Source organism: Anneissia japonica, unplaced genomic scaffold, assembly GCF_011630105.1.
Source record: "Anneissia japonica isolate Jap-2015-1 unplaced genomic scaffold, ASM1163010v1 scaffold287719_len1884721_cov185, whole genome shotgun sequence".
Lineage (NCBI taxonomy): Eukaryota > Metazoa > Echinodermata > Crinoidea > Comatulida > Comatulidae > Anneissia > Anneissia japonica.
Window position 1 is genome coordinate 1,701,260 of NW_022715822.1, and position 25,392 is coordinate 1,726,651.

General features: G+C 33.3%; 2 protein-coding genes across 2 annotated transcripts; both read right to left on the bottom strand.

The window, feature by feature from the left end:
- Window positions 1-2,739: 2,739 nt before the first annotated feature.
- LOC117109396 lies at window positions 2,740-5,905 on the bottom strand. The gene has a single exon (XM_033251726.1). The coding sequence runs from the start codon at window positions 5,790-5,792 to the stop codon at window positions 4,827-4,829; it is 966 nt and encodes a 321-aa protein (XP_033107617.1). The 5' UTR covers window positions 5,793-5,905; the 3' UTR covers window positions 2,740-4,826.
- A 150-nt stretch (window positions 5,906-6,055) lies between these two features.
- On the bottom strand, window positions 6,056-23,606 carry LOC117109380 (N-acetylneuraminate lyase-like). Its single transcript, XM_033251691.1, has 12 exons — window positions 23,569-23,606; window positions 22,782-22,846; window positions 21,388-21,458; window positions 19,570-19,657; window positions 19,321-19,378; window positions 18,756-18,831; window positions 18,133-18,225; window positions 15,222-15,364; window positions 12,960-13,006; window positions 10,820-10,904; window positions 8,050-8,074; window positions 6,056-7,424 (listed from the first exon to the last, which is right to left on the bottom strand). Exons 1-12 carry the CDS (start codon window positions 23,578-23,580, stop codon window positions 7,273-7,275), a joined length of 915 nt encoding a protein of 304 aa, XP_033107582.1. The 5' UTR covers window positions 23,581-23,606; the 3' UTR covers window positions 6,056-7,272.
- Window positions 23,607-25,392: the final 1,786 nt, after the last annotated feature.

Here is a 25,392-nt window from a genome sequence, read left to right on the forward strand (position 1 = left end):
GCATATATATATGTATATATATATGTATGTATGTAATACATTTCGATATCTAATACATAATACGATATACTCAATGTTGTTGACGGTGACGAAATATGATTATTTGCATGACTTTTTGAGGATAGTGACATCGAAAATTACATCGAATCTATTACATACTGTATAATCCTGATCATCGGTACTAATCACGTGATTATTATACTGTATGTATAATAATGGTTATTATACATACAGTATAATAATCATGAAGATCAAGATTATGACAAACGTCTTATTACTTCATCAAATAAAAGATTGACAAAAACCTCTGTGGCTACCCCAGACCTCATCTTATTCCTTTAATCTAAATCTGATTAACCGCGAGTAGTTTAAATCTGTTCATTTTATTATTTATGTGTAATCGGAATAGTGCATTAGGAGACCAACATGATAGTGATTTGGTTCACTTTTAGGAATCCTGTCTCGTCCTGTTTCAGATTTTTTATGCTTTTATTTTGTTGTATTGTAACCAGTTGTTGTTTTTTATGTATTTTACTGAAACGAAATAAATAAAATGAATTATGAATGCCTAGGCCCTCTTAATAAGACATTCTCCTGTTAAATTGCAATTTTGTGTAAATGAATCAAGCAATTTTATAATTGTAAAAATTATTACATTTACAATTATGAATCTAGTAATTTCATGATTGAGTTAGAATTTTTATATTGAATCTTTATTTCGCAATTGTTGCAGTAATTTTAAAAATTAACAGTAATGACATGTCCCTTTTTATTCACTGTGAATGTTTGTAAAAGTTTAAATTAGTGTTGGTATTTTTCTCTTGTTTGTTAAATTTTTCTCTTTATAGTATTGCAGTTTTATTGTGCAATTGACGCAATTCAGTGCAATACTATGTTAATTTTGATGTTTTCTTTTTTAAATTAAGGGGACACCTATATGAATGAGACGGCGAAACTTTCTGAGCATGGCAATTGGACATATTAATACATAATTGAACCCCTATTAAGGGGACACTATAATATTATTACCATGGTGGGGCTGGGGTATGGTATAGATCCTCCATCTGCGAAAGTACCCAGTGGTGGATTCACGGGGCCCAGCCGGTCCGCCCCTTCCCCTAAATTGTTCAATTAAAAAGAAAAATGGAGATACAAAGAAACAAATATTCAAATTTTGTCTGGAAGTACAATTTCCGGCCATCTAGAGGTGCCATAATCACAAATTTTCTTACCTCAGCTCCAACCATGGTAGGGCGGTGGTAGCATAGATCTTCTATTTGTGAAAATCCCCAGGCCCTCTATTTTGAATTCTTAAATCCGCCACTGGAAATTAAAACAATTATGAAGTCATATTACAGTAGCTTGATGCCTATAAAAAGATAACTAATAAAATTCACCAAACTTACTGGAAATATCCATAGCTTCCAGTGGGGCCCTTGGCGGCCTCCTGGCCCCTAACCTAGATGCTCGCTTCACTTGCATACTGCATCTTATGAAATGGCACCCCCACTTTCAAAAAACGTTCCACCGCCGTTGCTCGACGTTTCGATTGAGTTGCTTCAACCTCTTCAGTTGAATAATTATCTGCAGAGTCCCACTGTATGATTAGAAAGTGGATCTTACCATCTTACATACAAGTAGAAATCGTATACATTATTTCCCTGTTTGAACTCTGCAGACATTATTCAACTGAACACGACTGAATTAATTTAATCGGAACGTCGAAACTTTATCAACAAAAACAACAGCTTTTTAGAACTATTTACCCGGTGTTATTTAACACAATGACAGTAGTCTCAACATAAAAATTCTTCATTCAAGCTTATTTTTTGACACCATTTGAGCAATAAACTTAACATCAAACCAGAATTTTTCCAGAAACTATAGAATAGACACTGGTATATTGGCCTAATGCATGTGTTACTTTGTAGATTATACTATAAGCCAATATACTGTATTGTCAACTTTGACTTTTAATATGGGATTTTTTTTTGTTTACATCATATCTCAATCCATACAGTAACCTGCACCCTGAATTCATTCATTACTCTATTCTAGGGCCCCAAAAGAAGAGAAAAAAAAAAAAGAAAAAAAGAAAGTAGAGAAAGATCTGTACTTCTCACATCGACGGTATGGCTTCTACCCAGACTTTTCTCTCAGTCCGCCCATGTGGCACACCCACTGACGCTGCCTTTGCTGGAATTAGGACCCCAGATATTGATAGTGGACTGCTTTTCGAGAATATAGTGTTAAGTACTGGAACTACTTTATATTTACTAAACAGAGGGCAGTGTAACATATATATTTGAAGTTGAGAGTGTTCCAACTGCTGCTTTGTTTAAAGCTTCAATACAGACAAATTTCAACAATCATTGTTTAATTAAATGAGAATCAATTGATATAATTATTTGTAAAACAAGAAATCTATAACATAGTACGAAACAAACTCAGAAAAATAAAAGATGCAATATTTCAAACTTTCTGTGTTCATCTCCAGAAACGCGGAAGAATAGATTCCTTAGGAAAAAGAAAAAATAAATTTTAAATATTCAATGGTTTCAATATGTATCATCGGGTTTATTTTGAAACAGCGCCGCCAATGTCTTGCAGCTCACTGGGGACTTTCAGCAGCTTAGCCTAGCCTGGTGAGCAGCGAGCTAGTGTCAAATGCAGTAGAGCGCCATGTACCGTGCCGTACCATGTACGTTAATTGTTCTAAAAAAATATTGTAGTCAACGCTTTTAATAATAATAATAATAAAATCTTTATTTACACACGGAAGCTTGTATCACCCAACCGGTGTTTTTCAACAAGGCCGTGATGCCATTATAACAATATAAAAAATGATATTAGGGAAAAGAATACAGGTACTGTAAAACACACAATTTACAAAGAACAAGCACTAGTAACACTTGTTAATTTTAGTTTACAAAAGCTTTTTGAAGGTTCTGACATTTGGTGCAGTTCTTACATCATCTGTAAGATTGTTCCATAACTTAGCACCATGGTGACTGAAACTTTTCTCCTTAGAGGTAGTGTTGGGTTTTTTTTTACCTCAAGTACATCACTGGATCGTGTATTGTACATTTTTTCTTTTGAGTGCAAAGTGCTTAGTCAGATAAGATGGTGCTAGATTATGGAAAATCTTGTACATAGTGACAGCTTCACAATGATACAATTTAGTTTCAAGATTTTCCCATTTTAAGTTCTGCAGGGCTTGTGTACTTGACTCATCTCTCTTCTTTTTTAAAATTATTTTTGCAGCTCTGTTTTGTAGAACTTGTAATTTATATTTTAGGTTTTGATAGGATCTACCCCACACCACATTACAGTAGTCAAAGTGTGGGGCAATGATTGCTTTATACATGAGAGATTGCTGGTCTTGTGATAGAAATCCAGAAGTCTTCTTTAGGTAGTACAGACCCGGTAGAACTTTACTTTTTACATTTTCAATCTGCTTGTTCCATGACAAGTTCTCATCAATATATACACCAAGGTGTTTACAGTTTTCAACTCTCTTCAAACAAGTATTCTCAATATGTAAATTGAGATCAACCTTTGAAAGCTTTGAAAGTTTTTGTTGTGTACCAATAAACATACACTCAGTTTTGTTTACATTCAATGTAAGCTTATTGTTAATTAGCCATTTTCTGATACGTTCAAGGTCTGTATTGAGGGTCTCAATGAGACTGAATATCTGCAGATGAATAATAAACTATTGTGTCATCGGCATACATACTTATTTTGACATTAAGAACACTTTTGGGCAAATCATTCACATGTAACATAAATAATAGCGGCCTCAAGATAGAACCTTGGGGTATTCCGTGAACACTTTTACAATCATTCGATTGTACCCCATTTACATGAGTTGAATGTGAACGGTCACTTAAATAATTTTCAAACCATTTGATAACACCTTGATCAAGCTTAAATGTTTTGAGTTTGTCAAATGCTTTTTTAAGGTCTAGCATTACTAGACCTGTATATTGCCCACGGTCAATAGCATTTATCCAGTCTTCTGTGACATTAATTAATGAGGTCATAGTTGAATGATTTGGTCGGAAACCTGACTGGGAAACATAGATCATGTCATTTTGATTAATAACTTGGTACACTTGATCAAACACTGCCCTTTCAAGTACCTTCGACAAAACAGGCAAAATTGATATTGGTCTGTAGTTATTTGCCTTAGACCTATCGCCACCTTTAAATACAGGGCAAATTCTTTTTCCATTTAAGTGGGAATTGGCCTCTAGATAGAGATAGGTTTACAATGTATGTAAGTGGACCTACAATTGAATTTACAGCAGCCTTGGCTAATTTGGTGGGCAGTTTATCGCTCCCTGTTGCTTTATTTGGAGAGAGTAAACTGAGTTGTTTTAAAATATATTCTTCATCAACATAATTAAAAAAGAATTTGTCTTTGTAATCTACATGTATGTTGTCATTAGTTTCATCTAATGGCTCACATTCAGGAAAGTGTTTAGCAAGATTAGGACCTACTTTGGAAAAAAATTCATTCAGAGTACAGGTATTAGCAATTTTGGTATGATCAGATGTTTGCTCATTTTCATTAATGTGCAAAGTTTGAATTTCAGTATTTTTACTTTTGGAAGGTACAATGTGTTTAATGGTTTTCCAGATTTTTTTAGTGTCATTAGTATTTAAGTTCTCAGAAAAGTAATCCATTTTGCACTTTTTTATTTTAGCATTGACTTTGTTTTTTAGTGAGCGATATTTCGACCAGTTTTCAGGAAGATTATGTTTATGTGCTTTTTTCTTTTGCATGTCACGCTCACGCATCAAATTGATTAACTTATCTGTTAGCCATGGGCTGCTTTGATGACGAACTCTCTTCTTCTTAAGGGGGGGGCATGTCTATTTGCTACTTTTAAAAACTGGATTTCAAAGTAGTCTACCGCATCATCAACATTACTACAAGCTTTAAGTTCTTGCCAGTTTAGATTTTGCATATCCTGTTTAAACTTATGTACATCAAAATGTTTGTAATTTCTACATGTTTTGAATTTGTGTTTACGATTTACTTTCTTCTCCCTACCAAGAATTACGAAAACTGCGGAGTGATCACTGATACCAGTATGAAGAACACCTGAATTATTAATTTTGTTAGGAGTTGACGTGTAAATATGATCTATAAGGGTCCTACTGTTTTGTGTCACTCTTGTCGGTTCAGAAAATAATTGATGGAGATGGAAACTATTAGCTAAATCAATCATTCTTGTAGTGTAGCATGTCTTGTTTGGTGACATGGGGTCCCAATTTAGGTCACCAATCATAATAATTTCATAATTGATACTCTCAATTTTTTCAAGAACATTACTGACCTTATCAAAAACACTCATCTCTGAGTTTGGGGGACGATACCATGCAAGTACGAGGATTGGTTTAGTATTTGGCCGTCTAATTTCCACAATCATCTTTAATTCTGAATCCATGAGGTCATTCCTTAAATTATGTGTGAATCCACCATTACAATTTATATACATAGCTACTCCTCCTCCTTCCCTGTTTCGATCTTTTCTATATATATCATATTCATTAATGTTGACATCACGATCACTTATGGTATTATCAAGCCTTGTTTCATTCAATACAATTACATCAATCGAATTATTCTCAATTAAATGTTTGAAATTGTCAAATTTACCTGTAAGTGTAACAATATTGAGACCCATTACACTCAAACCTTTGTTGCTTTCAAAAACAAAACAATTTTCACTAAGGATATCATTCGTAGTATTTTCTTCAGTGTTTATGTTAAATAGCATTTGTAAGTGGAAAGATTCGTCACTTCTACTTAGTGTCAATTCGGCATTATCTTCCTCGCCATCTTTTCAGTGTTGTATGCTTTTTCTACAGAATTTTGATTTGTGGCCCTCAGCGTTGCATTTTAAATTGTTACGCGTAAATATAAAGCCGTGTGGTGTATGCTATGATCAAAGTTCAAAAGTTTTTCACTTTTGCAAGAGGGCACCGTACACTGCGTTACAGAATTTGCAAGCGGAAATCACGAAGAACGATTAACAAAATATTCGTATTCGTACGTTTTATTTCCTGTTTACATCTATGCTTATTTTGGCTATGTTCAGACCTGAGAGATATGTCAAGCATATCTAACACTAACTAAACTACTAAATCCTTTCCGAGCCACTGGGGCTCATAGGGCTGGAGCTTATCCCCAGTTTTTGTAGTGTGAAGGGGATGAGAGTTGTACTCCCCCTGGACGGGAAACTAGTCTGTCGTAGGTTAGTTCCCAGCAGTTTGCTGGTACCCATTGATACAGCTAGTGGACTAGCAATGTAGCTAAACTGCCTTGCCCAAGGACACAAGCGAATCTGCACAGCGGAGACTCTAAACTCTGACCTTATGATTGAAAGCCCAAACATCAACCGCTGCGCCAAACTGCCGCTATATATCTAACACTGGGTGTACGTTAATCCGTGGCGTAATTAGTGAGATGTCAAGACTGGGCGATTAACAAACGCTAGTGCAAGTATTCTCGCAAAATATTCGTATTGGAAATCGTTCTATTTCCTGTTTACATCTAGGCTTATAAATTTAAAAAAATGTTATTTTATATAGTAATTTATATACACAGGCATGAAAAATATTGAAAAACCACCACATTAACCTTTGCATTAACTCTTAAACTGGCAATAAATTTAAAGGTTTTGCAGAAAAACTTCAGTAAATAAAATAAAAAAATCAACTAATTTTTTAAAATCTTTTTTTTTTTTGCTTGGAAGTTATTTAGATTTGTATTTGTTTCTCTTAAATGATCTAATTTTTATTTCTGATTCTTTTTTTTTGGCAAAAAGCATATTTTTAAAAGGTCTACCCAAAGAATGGGAATTAGTATTTATTCATCATTGAATTGGTGAGGAAAATACAGGTCTCCCTCCAAATAAGGACCACTTTTGGGACCAGGGTTTCCATGGTCTTTAGCAGCTTTTGTCTCTAATTAGAATAATAAAGATAAAAGACCACATAAAAGTGGTCTTTAAATGGAGGTGGTTTTAATTAGAGTGTTCTTGAATTAGAGGATGACCTGTACATCTCAGTTTAATTTCTATTTGAAAGCTAATATCTACCTCAAGACAGGCAGTATATTATCTTAATAAATATTAAAATATGTATTTAAATTTAAGGATAGCATTTCTCTGATTTGGTTAAACATGCTACTGTTTGTGCAATGCGATATCAAATAATTTTTTTCCCGATTAAATTGGTTAAGTCATGCTTTTTAAATTACTTAATAAACTCAAAAAAACCAACATTTTCTAAGTCAGACTTAATCTGTTTAATGGTGTTTTCAGTAGGCTGCACCAATGGATGGCGAGATGGTCCAAGATCCAGTCCAGACAAGTTTGCAACCACTTTGTTAATGGCAACATTCCCTCCTGTAAAATATACCAAGTAAAAATGATTACTTATCTTTAAAGGTTGTTCTTTGACGTGTAAATTACAAAATAAAATTAACAAAAGGTATTCCCAGCTAACAATATTATATTATAAGAACGTTATAACGTTACAGTTTGGTGATAAAAACGTTATTCTGTTGAACCATATGTACGTATTTATAATCTAATTTCACGTCACAACGTTTGAACGTTCTTACAACGTTGTGTGAATTATATTTTGTGACATACCGAACCATAATTTTTGCGAAAGTAATGACGAATGTTTTCTGTTTGCTGGGTTATTAAATACATAGCTCAAATAGCAAGATTTCAACCCTTCAGAAGCAACTCTTATTCAGTGGAGCATCTTGGGGTGTAATGACTATATAAAGTCGTGGGGGAAAAATGACTATATAAAATGAAGTGAAGGATGATTGGGTAACTGTCAAACTGTAAACTTTAATATCAAACACCCCCCCCCCCCAAGCAAAATGATCATGCTCAAGTAGATAAAAATCACCTACCACCCTATTTTGGGAGGCCCCTCACCTAATCATTATTTCAACAAAAATGAATAGAATAATGATAATAAGCATTGATAATTAACTTAATATCATGAACTCACCATATTTTCCCACAATATTCACAAATATCAATTACACAGAGTGACAATTCAATTAAAACAGATAAAATATAAAATAGTAATAATCTAAACCCACATTCATTATTGGATATGACATCGTATGACTGTTTACATTCAAATTATTATTATTATCATTATTATTATTATTATTATTATTATTATTATTATTATTATTATTATTATTATTATTATTAAATCATATTTAAAGGAAGTAGGGACAAGTCCTTGTGAATACTATAATATTAGACAAATACCATCAAATCAAATCAAATCAAATATGCATTTATTTTCCATACAATACAGTAACACAGTAAATAACTATACAAATTAAAACAAATACATTGTATGGAAGGAGGCTACAGTAAGTTCTAGTAGAGCTTTAAGACGTAGCCACCTTTAACAAAACAGTTGGAAAAGTGACCGGTACCGGTATTTAAACTAATGTAATAACAGAATGATATACCAATATAATTCTAATAATAATTAATTATAATAATTCCAATCCAGTTTTGAACACAAGACCAGACACATTATTTCAAGACTCAAATAGAAATGAGAGCAAGAAAAGAAAAAAAGATAATTAATTAAGAGCAAGAAAAGAAACAAGATAATTAATTAATTACCGTACACCGAGACCAAAGACTTCTTAAAATGATATTTAAAACGATTCAATGTAAATTTATTTTTTAGGTCATCAGGATATTAGCCCATAATTTAGGACCCCAAAAGAGAAATGAAGAACGTCTGATACCAGATGTGCACCATACCAAGAGAGAGAAAAAAATGTTATTAATGTATTAAAACTTTTCTAAAAAAAATATGACTTTTTAGATTCAAACTATTAATATTATTAGATGTATTTTAAATTCCATTAAACTTTGAAGTTAATTGTTGTGTTAAAATCATTAGAAAAATAAAAATTGTTGTGTTAAAATCATTAGCAAAATACAAACTTTAAGCACAGTGATTACTGAAATGAATACCACTGAAATCACATGTATGCAGATGACACCCAACTGTACATAGCATTTAAGCCTGAGTCACTTGACGATGCAATCCGATCTATGGAAGCATGTTCAAATGATGTCAAGTCATGGTTGGCACTGAACATGCTATGTTTTAACACTAGTATAACAGCATTGTATAACATCACAAAACATTGTATAGCATTGAGCATCTGTGAGTTATGATCCCGCAAACCACTGCTTGCCTGTGGTCTCAAATTGTAGGAAAACGGTGCGGTGATGCTGGTTCCCCTGCGGTAGTCTGTTTTCTCATGCTTTTTCTTTTTTTTTTTTTTTTTTTTTTGATTCTTTAGGTCGCTTGGTTAGACTTTAGGATTTAGTTTTTGGTTTGTTTTCTTTCGTGTAACTTAAGCACATAGAGACCATGTAGTATGCGCTTTACAAGTCCCAAACCATTACCATTACCAAATCAGAAAAATCTACAATGATTATTAACATATATGCCTGGTGTCAAAAGTGTTGAATGAATTAAAGGCGTATAATAGGTCATAGTCACAGTGTGATCTATCCTATTGTGAAGGTGATAAAAACAGGCCCACCCAACATTGTCCACCCCACTGCCCACCCTATTTTCACAATGGTATATTCCAGTTTGGGTGGTTTTCGTCCGGGTGGTTTATGTCCTGGGTGGTTTATGTCCTACATTCACACAAAAACAAAGCCACAAAAGTAAAACATCAAAGCTATTTCATATTTATTAAGGTGGTCTCCTATGATTAGCAGTAAAGATGAGAAAATAATGGAAAAAACATTGTCTAAAAGTCTAGCAGACTTCCCAACATTTTTGCAGTCTCCCTGTGGACCATTTTGATTTGATGGGAGTCCTTTTTGCAGACTCCAAGTTGGGAACCAGTGTATTAGTGAACACCTATTAGCTATCTGTTACTAACCTAGATATTGGGAATTTTAAATAGATTGGTGGTAGTTTATTGGCAGGTAAGAAGCTACCAATACTACCACCTACTAGGGTCTACCACAAATAGATGCCCACTATAGCAAAATCTATTATAAATCTATTATGGCTAGGAGATACCTATTAACAAATACCATCAGTGATTTTAATAGCTCACTGATCGATAGAATAGCACTATTTGAGGCATGTTGTGGCAAAATGGCTAGTTGTAGCAAAAATTGAAACATGATTAATAAGACATTAAACTGTTGATCTATAGTGAAAAACAAATTTGGATTTTTTATAGGCAATTTTATAGCTCATTTACACAATACTGGACTGTGCGATAACTTAACCATTTTGCCACGACATGCCTCATTTAAACAACCATGATAAACTACTCTTGTCTACTATTTTAAACTATGGTCGAGAACCACACATACACACTTTGTGAGTAATTCTTTGTGGAGGAGATAAGAACAAATTTTCTATATCACCTATTAGATCTATTAATAATCTACTACAGTAGAACTATTATTAAGTGGACAATAGGATCAAAAAGTGTTCCCTTAAAATGGGTGTCCATTGAATAGGGGTTGGCCATAGTGTAAAAAGATAGCCGAAAAGGAGTCACCTTAGGAGTGTCCCTTAATAGAAGTGTCCCCTTAATAGGGGTTTACTGTATATTTATTACGATTAATTCCTATGTTTAGGCAAATATCATAATACAAAGAGAAATAAGCAAAAAAAAAACAAACTTATGAATAAATGGATTATTAAAATATTACATTTATTATCAAATTATGCGATGTATTAGGTAAAATAATAAAGTTACCTGTTCCTTGCGGGCCAAGTCCATTTTACCGTTGTCATATGCTTTAATCAATCTATTTGCCACATTTCCCAAATAGTTATAGGTACTGAAAATATAAGATTTCAATCAAGGATATTAATTTTCTCAGCCATATTGCAATTTTAAAATTTAATACACCAATTTTAACATAAGTCAATCGTGACACTTAACTCCCAGTGTTATTTTCCTATCCCCAACAGTTTCCTATTTATTAATGCACGGTTTGCTTGATCTTTTTTCGGTTTGTGTGCAAACTTAAAGGCCAATCAGCCTGATGTATCGCCACATCGTGCACTGCGATGAATTCTAGGCTAGTATTTTTTCAACTAGCAATATGACGCACGTCTGCAGAAAGATAGGACAAACACTCACCCAATCGTGGATTGTTGACAAGTGGTAATTGAAAAAAATGACATTAGTAAAACAAAGTACACCAGACCCTGAAGAATGTCACTTCAAATTCAATATTATGTATGAAAAATTAAAGGATTCCTTGAATCAATGGAACTTCCTACACTGAACATACAAAGAAACTGAACATTTAATAAGAATATTTGAGGCCAATCTAGACCCGATGCCAGAAACAAATTTACATGTAGGCAGCAGGCCGAGGCCTATACAGATTGATTCGTAAGCCTGCAGATGAAATCATTACACGAGTTTACCTGTCTGCATTGAACAAAAATGTGATTCCCGTAAATGCTCGAATAAGCGCCGCACCAAACCTTATTTTTTCGCTAACTGCCGCGCTGCTTAATCAAGTGTATATTATTGCCCTGTGTGGAAATGAAACACTTTGAGAAACAGGGTTTTAAATACAAGGTATACAGTGTAAAATGAATAAATAACACAATGAAGACACTAAGCATTTCTTCATAGACGTTTATTTACGATGACGTAGGACGTATGATAGGCCTACTGAACTACGGGAATACGTGAGATAGGTAACAAGGGAAACGCCACGGCAATATTTTTTTTATTATTTATTTATTTTATTTATTTATTCTTTCTTTATACTGCAGGCACTTTCAGTACTAGTGCACTGATTTTCAAAGTGGTACAGTAGATATCTTAAAAACAGGATACTATAAAAGGAATCAAATTTATAAATAAAAAATATAAACAAACATAAAAACAAAAATCAGTCATAGAGAAAATTCAATGCAAATCTTGTGTAATAAGGAAATTTTTAAATGTATGAATTGACATTTCTTTAAAGTTAATTTTTAGTTCATTTGGAAGTTCATTCCAGCTTTTGGATGACCATAAGTGCCCGAATAGGATAAACGTTTATTTACGATGACGTAGGACGTATGATAGGCCTACTGAACTACGGGAATACGTGAGATCGGTAACAAGGAAAACGCCACGGCAATATTTATTTTATTAGCGCCGCTCTCAAATTAGTGCCGTTCTCGAATAAGCGCCGCAAGAAATGTTATAAGCCTCGCGGCGCCTATTCGGGCATTTATGGTCCTGTATTCTCTTAAATGCTTGAAGAAATTATTATTTCTTTATGAATGTCAATCAAAATTGTAAACTCATGACAAGTTCTTCAAACAGAATAAAATGTTTATTCATCATAAAAACTGAGCTTAAAGTGATACAATTTTTTTTTTATAAACACAGTGAAAACATTAAATTGTTATCTAAAAAATTTGCAAAGAATTTTAACACTCTGACCCAAGTGTAAGGATATATGTATAAGGACTACAAAAACATAAGTCTAGTATTATTCATCAGGCACATAAGTAAAATATTGCAATTTTGTATAATGTACGTATTTCTTCAATATGAAAATGTAAGTATATTAGTGTAAGCCTTTATTTTTTACGAATCACAATTATTTATTTATATACGTGAAACCAGACTTTTACGCTATTTTTTGGTTTCCTGATTTGCCTATTATCACATGTTTTCACATACTTATAAAACTTTGTATTCTTTTTGAAAAAGGTAAATAAAGAAAGAAGAATAAAGAAGCAGAATAAGTATCATCATGAGGGTGGTTTCCCAATTTTTAAGAATTGGAGGAGAATAAAATTGGAATTGGCAGTTATGTAAGAAAGTGAGAGGGCAAATAGACCCCCTTACCCCCCAGGATACTTATGCTGAAACTTACCTGCCAACACAGCCTTTAATTCCTAGAGTAAGTGATGGCAGCAGTTGCTGAAATATGCAAATAAAAAAAGAAGTAACAAATGATATATAGGTGTAATTTTGCCCTACCTGACGTGGAAATGTACTGAATACTCAGTACGTTTGAAAACAATTGCGAAAAAAATCGCAAGTTGTTCTCGGGTGGGACTCGAAGATCTCCAGATCACTAGCCTGGCATCATGCCATCAGGCACAAGCTCACAAGTTATGATGCCAGGCTAGTGATCTGGAGATCATGGGTTCGAGCCCGACCTGAGATCTTGCGATTTTTTTCGCAATTGTTTTCAAACATACTGAGTATTCAGTACATTTCCACGTCGGGTAGGGCAAAATTACACCTATACATGTTTCTCCTGATGCAAATCCAGTTATTATCTATTCCATCACGACAATAACAATTACTTTTAACAAATGATATCAAAGAAATCGGGAAAATATTTTTTTATTTGTTTATACTTTGCTTTTATTATTTAACTATAAACAGTAAAATCAAGTAAAGAAAAGAACACTACACTTTGCATTATAAAAAATAATTGTTCCCAAAAAATAAAAAGCACAGTAACAAATATAAGGAATTTGAAAATGGAGAGCAGGGGATCTCTATAAGTCCAAGGGCTGGTTTCCATAGAGGTCCTACACCAAATGTTATGAAAGTTACTTTTAAATAACAGATTTTAAGGATGTTTAGATTGTCATTTCTCTTTCACTTTGATAGTTGTACTTTTAGTTTCAGCTTTGGCAACTACTCCTTAAATTATCAGTTACCGTTAAAGTTGTATTACATGGTACAGAGTGTTTTGTTGTCTCAATGGCCAAAACAAAAACATAACAATAAACATTGATATAGATATGATAAAATATTAAAGCCCACATTCCCAGCAAAAATTTCCGTTGTTAAGAAAAATCTGATTTTTCTATATTTTATAAAGATTTATAAATATAATACGAAATTGCTAGTTTAACTGAATTTCGATATTCCTAATCATGAAAAAAATGTAAAATAAGACTGAAATTTGATTTTTTTGTGTTCCACACAAAAAATAAATGTGGATGAAATACTGTATAGCAGGCGCCGGAAACATTACCCTATCTAACACTGCTAGGCTAGGCCTAGCCTTACCTCGATTTAGGTTCTGTTATCACACATAAAAATGGCCGACATGATATTTTCCGTTGCTAGTATTGACACTTTTGAAACATAATATTTCATAAGAATTATTTCAAATCTGTTAAAAAAATGATTCTGACGAAGATTTTGACAATTAAACAAACATCTATCAAGCCTAGTCAATTGATCGCAGTGTGTGAGATGTGAAGTACAAAAAACTAATTTCATTAGAGAGGGCGCATTTTATTGACTGTTTAAAGTATACATAAAAGTGAGAGTATTCCAGCGGATGCGATCTACCTCTGTATTTGCCGTCCTAGTAACAAAGTATTTGTCTAGAAAATGGTAATCTCCAAGTCTGTATTTCTCATTTTTTTTAATTCTTTTGCGTAAAAAAATAAAATTTATGCCAATATTTGTCCATTGTTTATAATAATTAGAGTAATGCATATGCATTTTTTTATAAAAAAATTCTTTTTTATTGAAATTTTCCGGGAATGTGGCTTTAAGTCTATTTTCCTTTGTTTTAGTTACAATAAACCAATACTAAATCTAAACTGTTTAAACTGGTTTAGTATCATATCATTGTGAGCAAATAACATATTTTTGTCAAACAAAACTTGAGTGTGTACAGAGCTAATAGTTATTATTATTATTGGATTGTCTCTATCAAGTTTTTTTTTTGACAAAAACATGTGACATGCCTAAATATGGTAATGATGACATCACATCATGACCATATATAGGCACATCGTGACTATAAAGTATATGGGTATACCACAGTTTGATAGACTTCATATAAAATAGTTATATTTATGATCATATTATCATAAAATAGTTATATTTATGACCATATTATCATTTTTCTCTTGTCTTGTTTTTTTTTTTTTTATGTATTATATGGATATTAATTCTTGGAAATAAAAGAATTGGATTGAATTGAATTAGTTTTTCAGAAAAAACAATATAGAACAATTGATGAGACTGAATGTTTTAGGATTTCTTTTTTTGAAACAAAAATGCAATTACCCCATAAAAAATGCAAAGGAAAATGATAATAATGTTGTGAATGATACAGATGAAGATGAAAAGCTACAAGCAGAATATCATGACATACCTCATCCACCGCGTACAGAAATTGAAAGTTATCTGAGCATGTGCAAATGCAACGACTTAAATCATACAGACTAGCGGAGGTGAACTTAGCGCCACGTAAAGTCTTAATCCCACCGCACAATTTCATGATACTCTCCATGGAAACTGAAATGTAATTGGAGAGGAAAAATGAAATGAAGCACTCAGAGTATGTACATTGAAAGATGGCTATCAGCACAGTCACAATTCTTTATATCAGCACCAGGAGGGTTGGATTAATACTCCTCTGATGAAACATCATACAACATTGATATATATATATATATATACATATACATATACATATATATATATACATACATGAGGCATGTTGTGGCAAAATGGCTAAGTTGTAGCAAAAATTGAAATTCAAGTTATTGGTATTTTCAGATACCTGAGAAACTAATCTTTAAAATAAGGGATCATTCATTGAAATTGGACATTTCAAGCTTAAGTTAATGGAAATGAACTGTATCATGACACATCTGGTGATCAAAGTTATGTGAGAAAAGTTTAAGAACCATTCAAAGCATGAAAAAGTTAGAATTATGCAGATAATATACGATGCAGAACAAACTGTACTACTGTAGGCCTGCATGATACAGATTAAGACAAAGAGATCACAAAATGCAGATGTAAAGTAAAGTATCCATACATAAAGAAAAGATAAACACCTGGACTTCATTTTGACACTGTTAATGGTAGTGATTAACATAGCATTTTATATTGTAGCTGTATTTTATACATTCTGTTGATGGGAATGATGATGATGGTGGTGATGATATGAAAACTGTATGCCCTCTACACATCTTTACCTGAGCTGAGTATGCAGAACTACCGGTAGGTATACTCCACAGGGATCAGTGGATCTTACACTTTGCGCTAGTTTGCATTATTGGCTTGGAGTTGGTGCAATATGTATAGGTATTATTATTATTATTAAAGCCCCATTCCTGGCAAAATTTCACTAAAAACTGACTTTTTTTTAGAAAATATTCATTTGCATTACTCTAATTATTACAAATCATGGAAAAATATTGGCATGAATTTTAGTTTACGCAAAAGAATAAAAAAAATGAGAAATACAGACTATTTCTCATAAAATATTACCATTTTCTGGACGAATTCATCGTTACTAGGCAAATTCAGAGGTTGTAGATCGCATCCACTGGAATACTCTCGCTTTTATGTATAATACAGTCAATAAAGTGCGCCCTCTCTAATGAGATAACTTTTTGTACTTCGCATCTCGCACAAGTCGCACAATGCGGTCGTTCGGTTAGGCTGAGATATGTTTGTTTAAGTGTCAAAATCTCAGTCAGAATCAGTTTTTTAACAAATTTGAAATAATTCCTATGAAATATTATATTTCACAAGCGTCAATACAGCAACGGAAAATATCATTCTATCCACACTATACAACTTTATGTAGCGAAAAAATGTGATATGTCCATATTTGGGTGTAATATGACATCATCATGCCCATATATGGGCACATCACACAAATTTGTCACATAAAATTTGATAGTGTGGACTCAGCTTAACACTCAAAATCAATAAAAATTGATAATAAATGTTGATTTATTATCAAACTATGCATGGGCTTGGGCTGGGTGAGGGGAAGGGAGGGGGGCCAATACAGTGACAAATTAGTTCCACTATTAAAGTGGGTTAAAATACTAAAAATGACCAATAAGTTGGATTGGATTGGATTTATTCGGTATAAACACCAAGGATAGCCCACAAAAGTCCAGAAGACTTATTTCCAGTGGGGTCCTTCTGGTGGTGATTGGGCAGTACAATGTGTATAAGAGACAGCAGCAATACATTTAGAAAGTAAATTATAGATAAATATATTAGATTATGGTGGGCCTATAGTATATCACTGCTTTTTCATTTTCTAACAAATAGAAAGAATGAAATAATTGTGAACAAGTATATCAGATATTGTGCAAGTTTGAGGTAACTCTACTACTAAAATATCCAATCAGGGATAATTGTTATTATATAGAAATGAATATAGAAAATGAGCTAAAAAAACCCACCTAATTTTGTTTAGGCGAGTGATTATTCGGGGAGGGGGATATTTAGGCTTCTGTGGAATAGTTAGTATATATACACATAAATACTACTGCCATATCAAAGTAGTGTTATTGTTCAAACCAACACAAAATTACATCTTAGTAGAAAGCATTGTGATTTGGAGTTTTAACTAGATTTAAGGTGAGGGATTTTCAAAACCAAAGGTGCTCTATTTTGCACTCCTGAAGAGAGTTTAGGTAAGTGATTGTGTGGGCTGGGGGCACTCAATCTAGATCTAGGTACCCATGTGTGTGACCATGCTTAAAAAAAAGGGCCTAAACACGTTTTGCATATAGAGAAAAAGCACCCTTTTTCACGTAATATATTAAAATCTTACCACAAAATAAGTATTGGGAATAAACCGACTTTAGTAGGAGGGGAAAAAAATTGCTGAATTGTGCGCCCTGATTAATTTGTTGCACTGTGTGTGAGACGCCCGGTGAGACACCCAGTTGCTGACGCGATGCTGGTCTGGTTCCAGTCTGCACTGCGTCAGCCGGGATTGGCCGACACTCTCTGACACACGGTGACGCAGACCCTAAACACGTTCTTAATGCCCTTAATAACATATCTTTATTTTAGCAATTTTAGCATTTTCCAGACCTTAAAAAACGTTACATGCCTGTTTAGGGAAAGACCCTTTTTACGATTTTGGTCACACGCATGTGTTTCCGAGGTCACGGTGAGTAGCCTCCCGGGGGTGTGGGAGTGCAATTGCTTGTCTTAAATCACAAGCCCTGGTGTAATCTAACAAGTTATATACCAGTATGTGCCCACACCCTTGAGTTGAGGATAAAACTGAGTGTACTTACAATTAACACCGGACATGGTTGGGTTGTGGTAGTAATACAGAGGGATTGTGGGAGCCGCATTGCTAACTCGCTGTAGAAATTCAGCTATAACTCCTGCATAGAAAGTAAATAATTATGGTAAAAACAAAAGCCACCAATATTTTATAACTATTTGTTGCATGTGTTTGTTAAAGAATGAAGTATGCATTTCTCAGGGGATTGTCCACCAGTGAACTCACAAATTCATCACCAAATTAATGACCCTACTTGACCCCACACACTTGACTTTAAAATTTAATCCATTTTTGGGGGTTATACTTGGTGTATTTCATACCAAAAAAATCCAACCCTCTGCAATTCTGATTTCTCCTTAATATGTTGACTACCAAGTCTTTTTGCCTAGTTTCATTCCATACACCAAAGGTATAAAGGTATAAATCATTCCCATCAACTGTAATGAAACATAAACAAACATACAGTATATATTGTTAGATCATTACTTCTGGGTTCTTCCCTAGTTTAATGGAATACAACAGAATATGTTTGGACATGTGTGGACATGAACTCCCACCCTTGTTTGAACCCTGTTGGACTTGCACTCACATCAATGGCAGCGAACATGTTAAACTCTTTTCTCAACTTACCTGGATTAGCTGGCTTGAAAAAAATTGTAGGAATAGTAGATATTGCATCTGCACCAATGGAAACGGCATGACGGGCCTTGAAAAAAAAAAATTAGATGGCTTATTCTTTTTTTTCATATAAAATTTACTTGCCAATGCTAATCTTACTGTACATGCCTGAGGAGTAATACATTTAGTAAATATTTATACTTTGGAAGGAAGTTGCAGTGGTGTATTAATCTTTTATTTATTTATTCATTTATTTATCCCAGCCAAAACAGCAAATACAAAAAATTGTCACTTAATGCTGGTGGGCACAATTGCCCAACAAGGTCCATAAAGGAGCAGAGTGTGTTCATAATATTAAAGTATGTCATTTAAATGTCAAAAATGTCAGGGGTGGACAGGGAACCACCCCTGCCTATGCAACCCCAGCCCCCAAGGAAGGCTGGAAGAACTGTTAGTAAAAGGCCTTCCTGCCCCTTCATTATGAAACAGATTTGATGGTACAAACTGTTACTGTTTAATATGCAAAGCCTGAAATTAAACTCTATCTATTAAGTGCAAAAATGATATGTCGACTTACTAATTCTTCAACTTCCTTAAGATTACCAGATCCAACCTGTACAATGACTGCTTTGAATCTGTAGTAAAGAAAAAAACAATTAACAATATACTGGTAAATATAGCTGTTAAATTTTAGTTGGTAGCCTTTGTCACTTAGTTAGCATTTAAATAGACTACATCATGAAATAGACAGATAGACCTGCACAAAATGACAACACATAGAACAAGTCTGAAAAAACTACCAATCATATTTAAAAAAAACACCAACCTCCCATTTGCAGCTTTAACCCATTTTCCAGCAACTTTCTTCCTTTCCTCAATTGTCAACGATGGACCTTCTCCTGTAGTGCCACAAACTGCAAATTCAATACATCAATCAATGAACCAATCAATCACTTAGTGTTGATGTCATGAAAATGATAACTAAAATTCTATCCACACTATACAACTTTATTTAGTGAAAAAATGTGATATGTCCATATTTGGGTGTAATACAGGTATGACATCATCATGCCCATATATGGGCACATCACACAAATTTGTCACATAAAATTTGATAGTGTGGACTCAGCTTAACACTCAAAATCAATAAAAATTGATAATAAATGTTGATTTATTATCAAACTATGCATGGGCATGGGCTGGGTGAGGGGAAGGGAGGGGGGCCAATACAGTGACAAATTAGTTCCACTAAGTGGGTTAAAATACTAAAAATGACCAATAAGTTGGATTGGATTGGATTTATTCGGTATAAACACCAAGGATAGCCCACAAAAGTCTAGAAGACTTATTTCCAGTGGGGTCCTTCTGGTGGTGATTGGGCAGTACACCGGATGACAATAACTTACTCTTTTCCAAAGAGTGTACTGCGTTCGTTAACGTGCACATGGGCCATAAATGCACACGAGACAACCGGCTTAAACGTCTCATCCGAAAGACGGTGTGCTATTGTAACTTGTATTTCAGCCCTCTAGCTGAAACACTAGGAGAAGCAGCAATGGGAATTGAACCGGGGACCAAGAGATCTCCACGGTTCAGCGTACACACATTGGCTACCACCAGATTAGCCGATGAGCTAAGCTTCTCCTGACTGAGCTAAGCTGCTCCTGACTAGTGAGCTACGCTGCTCAACATTCCACATTCTCAATTTTCGCACCCACAAGCCAATACCAGCCTATGGACCTACAGCATGACAATTATACGTGTATACCACTTAAAAGTGCACATACCTATACTACTGAAGGCAAATTTGCAGTTGGACAGGAAACATATTCATTGTTCCATCAGACTATGACCCAATTAATTATCTGCTTCAGCTGTTCATAGTTTACTTCGTGTATTAACAGTTTCCTGTTGTGCATTAAATTGCTGTTTTCTCCACAATTTATTAAGTAATTGTGTATATTTCAATTATATTTCTACTACACTACATCAAAACAAGTTCTCGTAATCTCGAAAGCTCCATTGAGGGCAGTATAATAGAGGGAGTAGAGTTAAAAAAGATCTAATTATCAATCAAATATTAATTAATCAGCTGAGTGTTTCTAGAGCTCCTCATGAGGGCAGTATAATAGAGGCAGTAGAGCTAAAAAAGATCTATTAATCAATCAGCCTCATGAGGGCAGTATAATAGAGGCAGTAGAACTAAAAAAGATCTATTAATCAATCAACTATTAATCAATCAGCCTCATGAGGGCAGTATGATGGAGGCAGTAGATTAAAAAAAGATATATTAATCAATCAGCTAAGTGTTTTTAAAGCTCATCTTCGCAGCTAAAAATGATTATTACTAATATTACTATCATGGTACTGTACTCTAAATATATTACCAGTAGGTCTCCCTCTAATTAAAGATCCCTCCAATTAATGACTGTACCTCCAATTAAAGACCACTTTTCTGTGGTCCCAAATTAACAAATGTCTTTCCTTTATTATTCTATAGGTGTATTTTTAAAGGTATAATATTATTCTAATTATATATAAAGACCATGGAAACCCCAGTTTCAATAAGTTGTCTTTAAGTGAAGTGAGACCTGTATTATTAATATATCGTCATTATTGTTATGTAATAAATTCACAATATTACTATAAACACTTTGAACTCCAGTTGCTAGAAGATGATCAATATATGCATCAATCTTGTCAAGGGCCAATTCTCTGCAAAAAAAAAAAAAAAAATAAACATTTTGAGGAACATCCAAGTTAAATAACGTATGTATAATTATTTATATATGGCATCATCAACCTATAACAGAGTACAACAATAAACAAACAAATATACAGAACACAACTATAAAATAGGAAGTGGAATGCAGCTTGGTGGGAAATACTAAAATCTTGACTCGAAGGTGAGTCATTCTTTTATACCTTGCATAAATTAGCGAACCCTCTACCGCAAGTAATGGTGATTTCAAATTTTAAAAACAATTATTTTTTGGCCAGTTAGTTAGTGCAACCTCCACCACAAAAACTGATTCAGAAATTGTTTCACCCCTAGCTCCCATGAAACCTCTAAAAATAAGACATATTTGGAATGATAAGAAGGTAAATGGAAACAAAGATAAGAAATATAAGAAAGTAAAAGGAAAGGAAAGATAAACTAAGGATGAAAAAGGAAAAGGAAAGATAAGGAAACATGAGTAAAAAAAGAAAAGATAGACATGGAAACATTAGAAAGGAAAAGAAAAGAAATGATAAGAATTATAAGAATGAAAAAAAGATATGGAATTATAAGAAAGAAAATGAAAGGAAAGACAAGGAATCTAAGAAAGGAATGTGAAAGAAAAGATAAGGAAACATAAGAAAGGACAAGAAAAGTAAAGATCAGGAACATTTGAAGGGAAAAGAAGAAAGACAAGAAGCAAAAGGGAAAGAATATGAAAGGCTTTGGGATGAATAGGAAAGTAACAGGCCTTGAATTGATTCCTATTACCAAAGTATTGTAATAATAATGTTTATTGAAAAACCCAAATATTTAATAATCATTTTTGGTACATTTGCACATTTGTTTTGGGTTTTCAAATGTTCTTCTCTGTTGTTGTTAAGCGCCTCGAGGTTGTGACAATGTGAGGTGCTATATAAATCCAGAATTATTATTATTATTATAATATATATATATATATATTCTTTTTTAACTATATAAATTTAAAGAATTTATCAATCTCATAAAATAAGCCCTCCTGACAATATTTAAAACAATTGTTAAACAAGGTATTAAAAATGTCTCGCCTATAGCTTCATAATGGGAGTAATGATGAAAAGTAATTGCTCTATCACAGCCTTTCAAGAAACAACTTAATTGAGGGCAGCAAACACATTTTGAAATATGTGTGGTAATGTAATGGTTTGAGAATGGTATAGCAAAAAGCATAATAGTTACTAATCCCATTCTGCCATGTCTGTGTATGTGATTACTTAATAATCTTTATACATTATTCACAGCCACCCTTGCGCTAAATTAAAAAATATGGCATGACTTACCCATCGTCCGAGAAAGGTGTAAATGGCGCAGCCACAATACCTGTTATTTTGAAATCCTTCATATCCTGTAAATATATTAAAGAGGTGGCATCATAATATCACGCTTATAAGACTAAAGTTAATTTGCACCTAACAGTGGCATAACCATTGTGTGTGGGAGGGGGGGGGTGGGTGTGCTCAGAGTACTTGAGCACCTCCCTCTTAACTAGCGTCAATAAAATAATGATGGAAATAAATGGCAAAGTTAGTTACTTTAGACATTAACAAGAAATTTATGGTGTAGTCATAGATATGAAGATGCTCCGTCACTAGTTTCGTACCTTGCGTTCAAGGGATGTAACATTTCTATTCAAAATCATGGATACGCCAATGTACAGTAAGTAATATAAAATATACATCATTCTGATACAGTATTTTTCCACCAAGATTCTTTACTTTCACTTTACTAACAGACATACTGAAAGTTGGTACAATACTGATGACAGTGAACACATTTGATGCCAAGTGAAAGTTAACCTGCACTTTGTTACCCAGCGCACAGATCATTGCTAATTACCTAGGGAATTGTACACGCCTTTTGATGTTGTTTTTTTCCCTCCCCAAGATGTCTTTGGTATTCTTACACGGACGCATTCTCATTACCAAAATATTGGTACATTTCAGTAATGTGAATCAGGTATTATTTATTTACCACATTTATAACAAAGCGCTCTTTTTATGAAAAATTCCGTTCAAAGGCACCTTAAATTAGGTAGGTAATTTTGCATAATTAATTATTTAAACTTACCTGAGATCCCATTGTGTATACAAACTTGAAGGTAACTATAAGCAAGTAGAGAAAAAAAAGAAATAAAATGAAAAAACCATTCTTTGTAAAAAGGCAAATACTGTACTGTATTTAAAAAATAAAATTTAAAACAAAAAATCGAATTAACTAAATAAACCTCAACTACTGATATAGAGTGGTCAACAATCACACAATTTATTGACAAAAACTTTCATTATAAAAAACAAAGGCAAAATTAACAAGATATGTGAAACATCAATCTAATTATTAGGCATCTGAAAAGCAAGATACAAGAAGATGAATGCGATTTTTAAATGCAGAGAACAGATGATCTAGGAGAAGGAATTAAATCTGCTGGCCTCCTACCAGAAAATGTACCTGTTGGTTCGTCAGAAAGTTATAACGGTCCTGTTTTAGTAAGTACACCAAGTTAAGGTGGACGAAAAGCTGGAGTATGCATTAAATGAAGGTTTCAGCAGTTTGGATTGGATTGGATTTATTAAGTGTAAATACCAAAGATACCCCACGAAAAACTCATTAATTTCCAATCACCACTGGGCCCTTGCATGGGGTCAGAGAGGGAAATTTCCGCCCATCAGACTAGGCTTGGCCGAACGAGAAAAATGGCTTTAATGAATAAGTTTAATCGTGTCTGGAAAAGCATTCCAGATGGCGGAGAAATTCAAGATGTGAAATTAAATTTATTTCTTGATCATAACTAATTATAGGAAGCTGAAGCCCAGTCCAGACTATCAAATCTTATTTGACAAGAAAATGTGACATGCCTACCATATATAGGCACATCATGACCATATATAGGCACATCATGACCATATATAGGCACATCATGACCATATATAAGCACATCATGACTATATACGGGCCTCAACAGTTTTAGTCAAAGAAAATGTAATAGTGTGGATAGACCTAGCTAACAGTATTATGTTATAACAACGTCATAATAACGTTACAGTTTGGTGTTAAGAAAGTTTTGATATAACGTTCTACTAACATTAATTTGTAGAACCATATTTACATATATAACGTTCGCATATAACGTTCATATAATGTTATATAAAAACGTTAAAAAAATAATGTTTAGGAAACGTTATAATAACGTACTACTTGGGTGTTTAAAATGTCTTTATATAACGTTCTAAGAATGTATTTTTGTAGGATTGTATTTACGTATTTATTACGTAATTATAACGAATATATTTAACATTCATTCATTATGTTTATCTAATGTCACTAACAAACGTTCATAACGTATTACATAAATTAGTGTTAAGAACCTTTTCATATAACGTTCTACTAACGTAAATTTGTTGAACCATATATACGTACAAATAACCTGAAACATAACGTTCGCATATAACGTTCATATAACGTTATATACAAACTATATAAAAACGTTAAAAATGAACGTTAAGAAAACGATATATTTATGTTATAGATTGGTGTTTAAAATGTCTTTATATAACGTTCTCAGAAAATATTTTTGTAGGACTATTTATTTACATTTTATTATGTAATTATATAAGGTATATAATTACCGTTCATTCATAACCTTTATGTAACGTTATAACAAACGTTATCATAACGTAACATAAGTTGGTGTTAGGAACGTTCTCATATAACGTTCTACAAACATAAATTTTTAGAACCATATATATGTACATATAACTTAAAATATGAAGTTTGAATATAACGTTCATATAACGTTTATCAACACGATGTATTAAAACGTTAAAAAATAACGTTTAAAATATGTTATAATGACGTAATTGTTTGGTATTTTAACTGTCTTTATATAATGTTCTT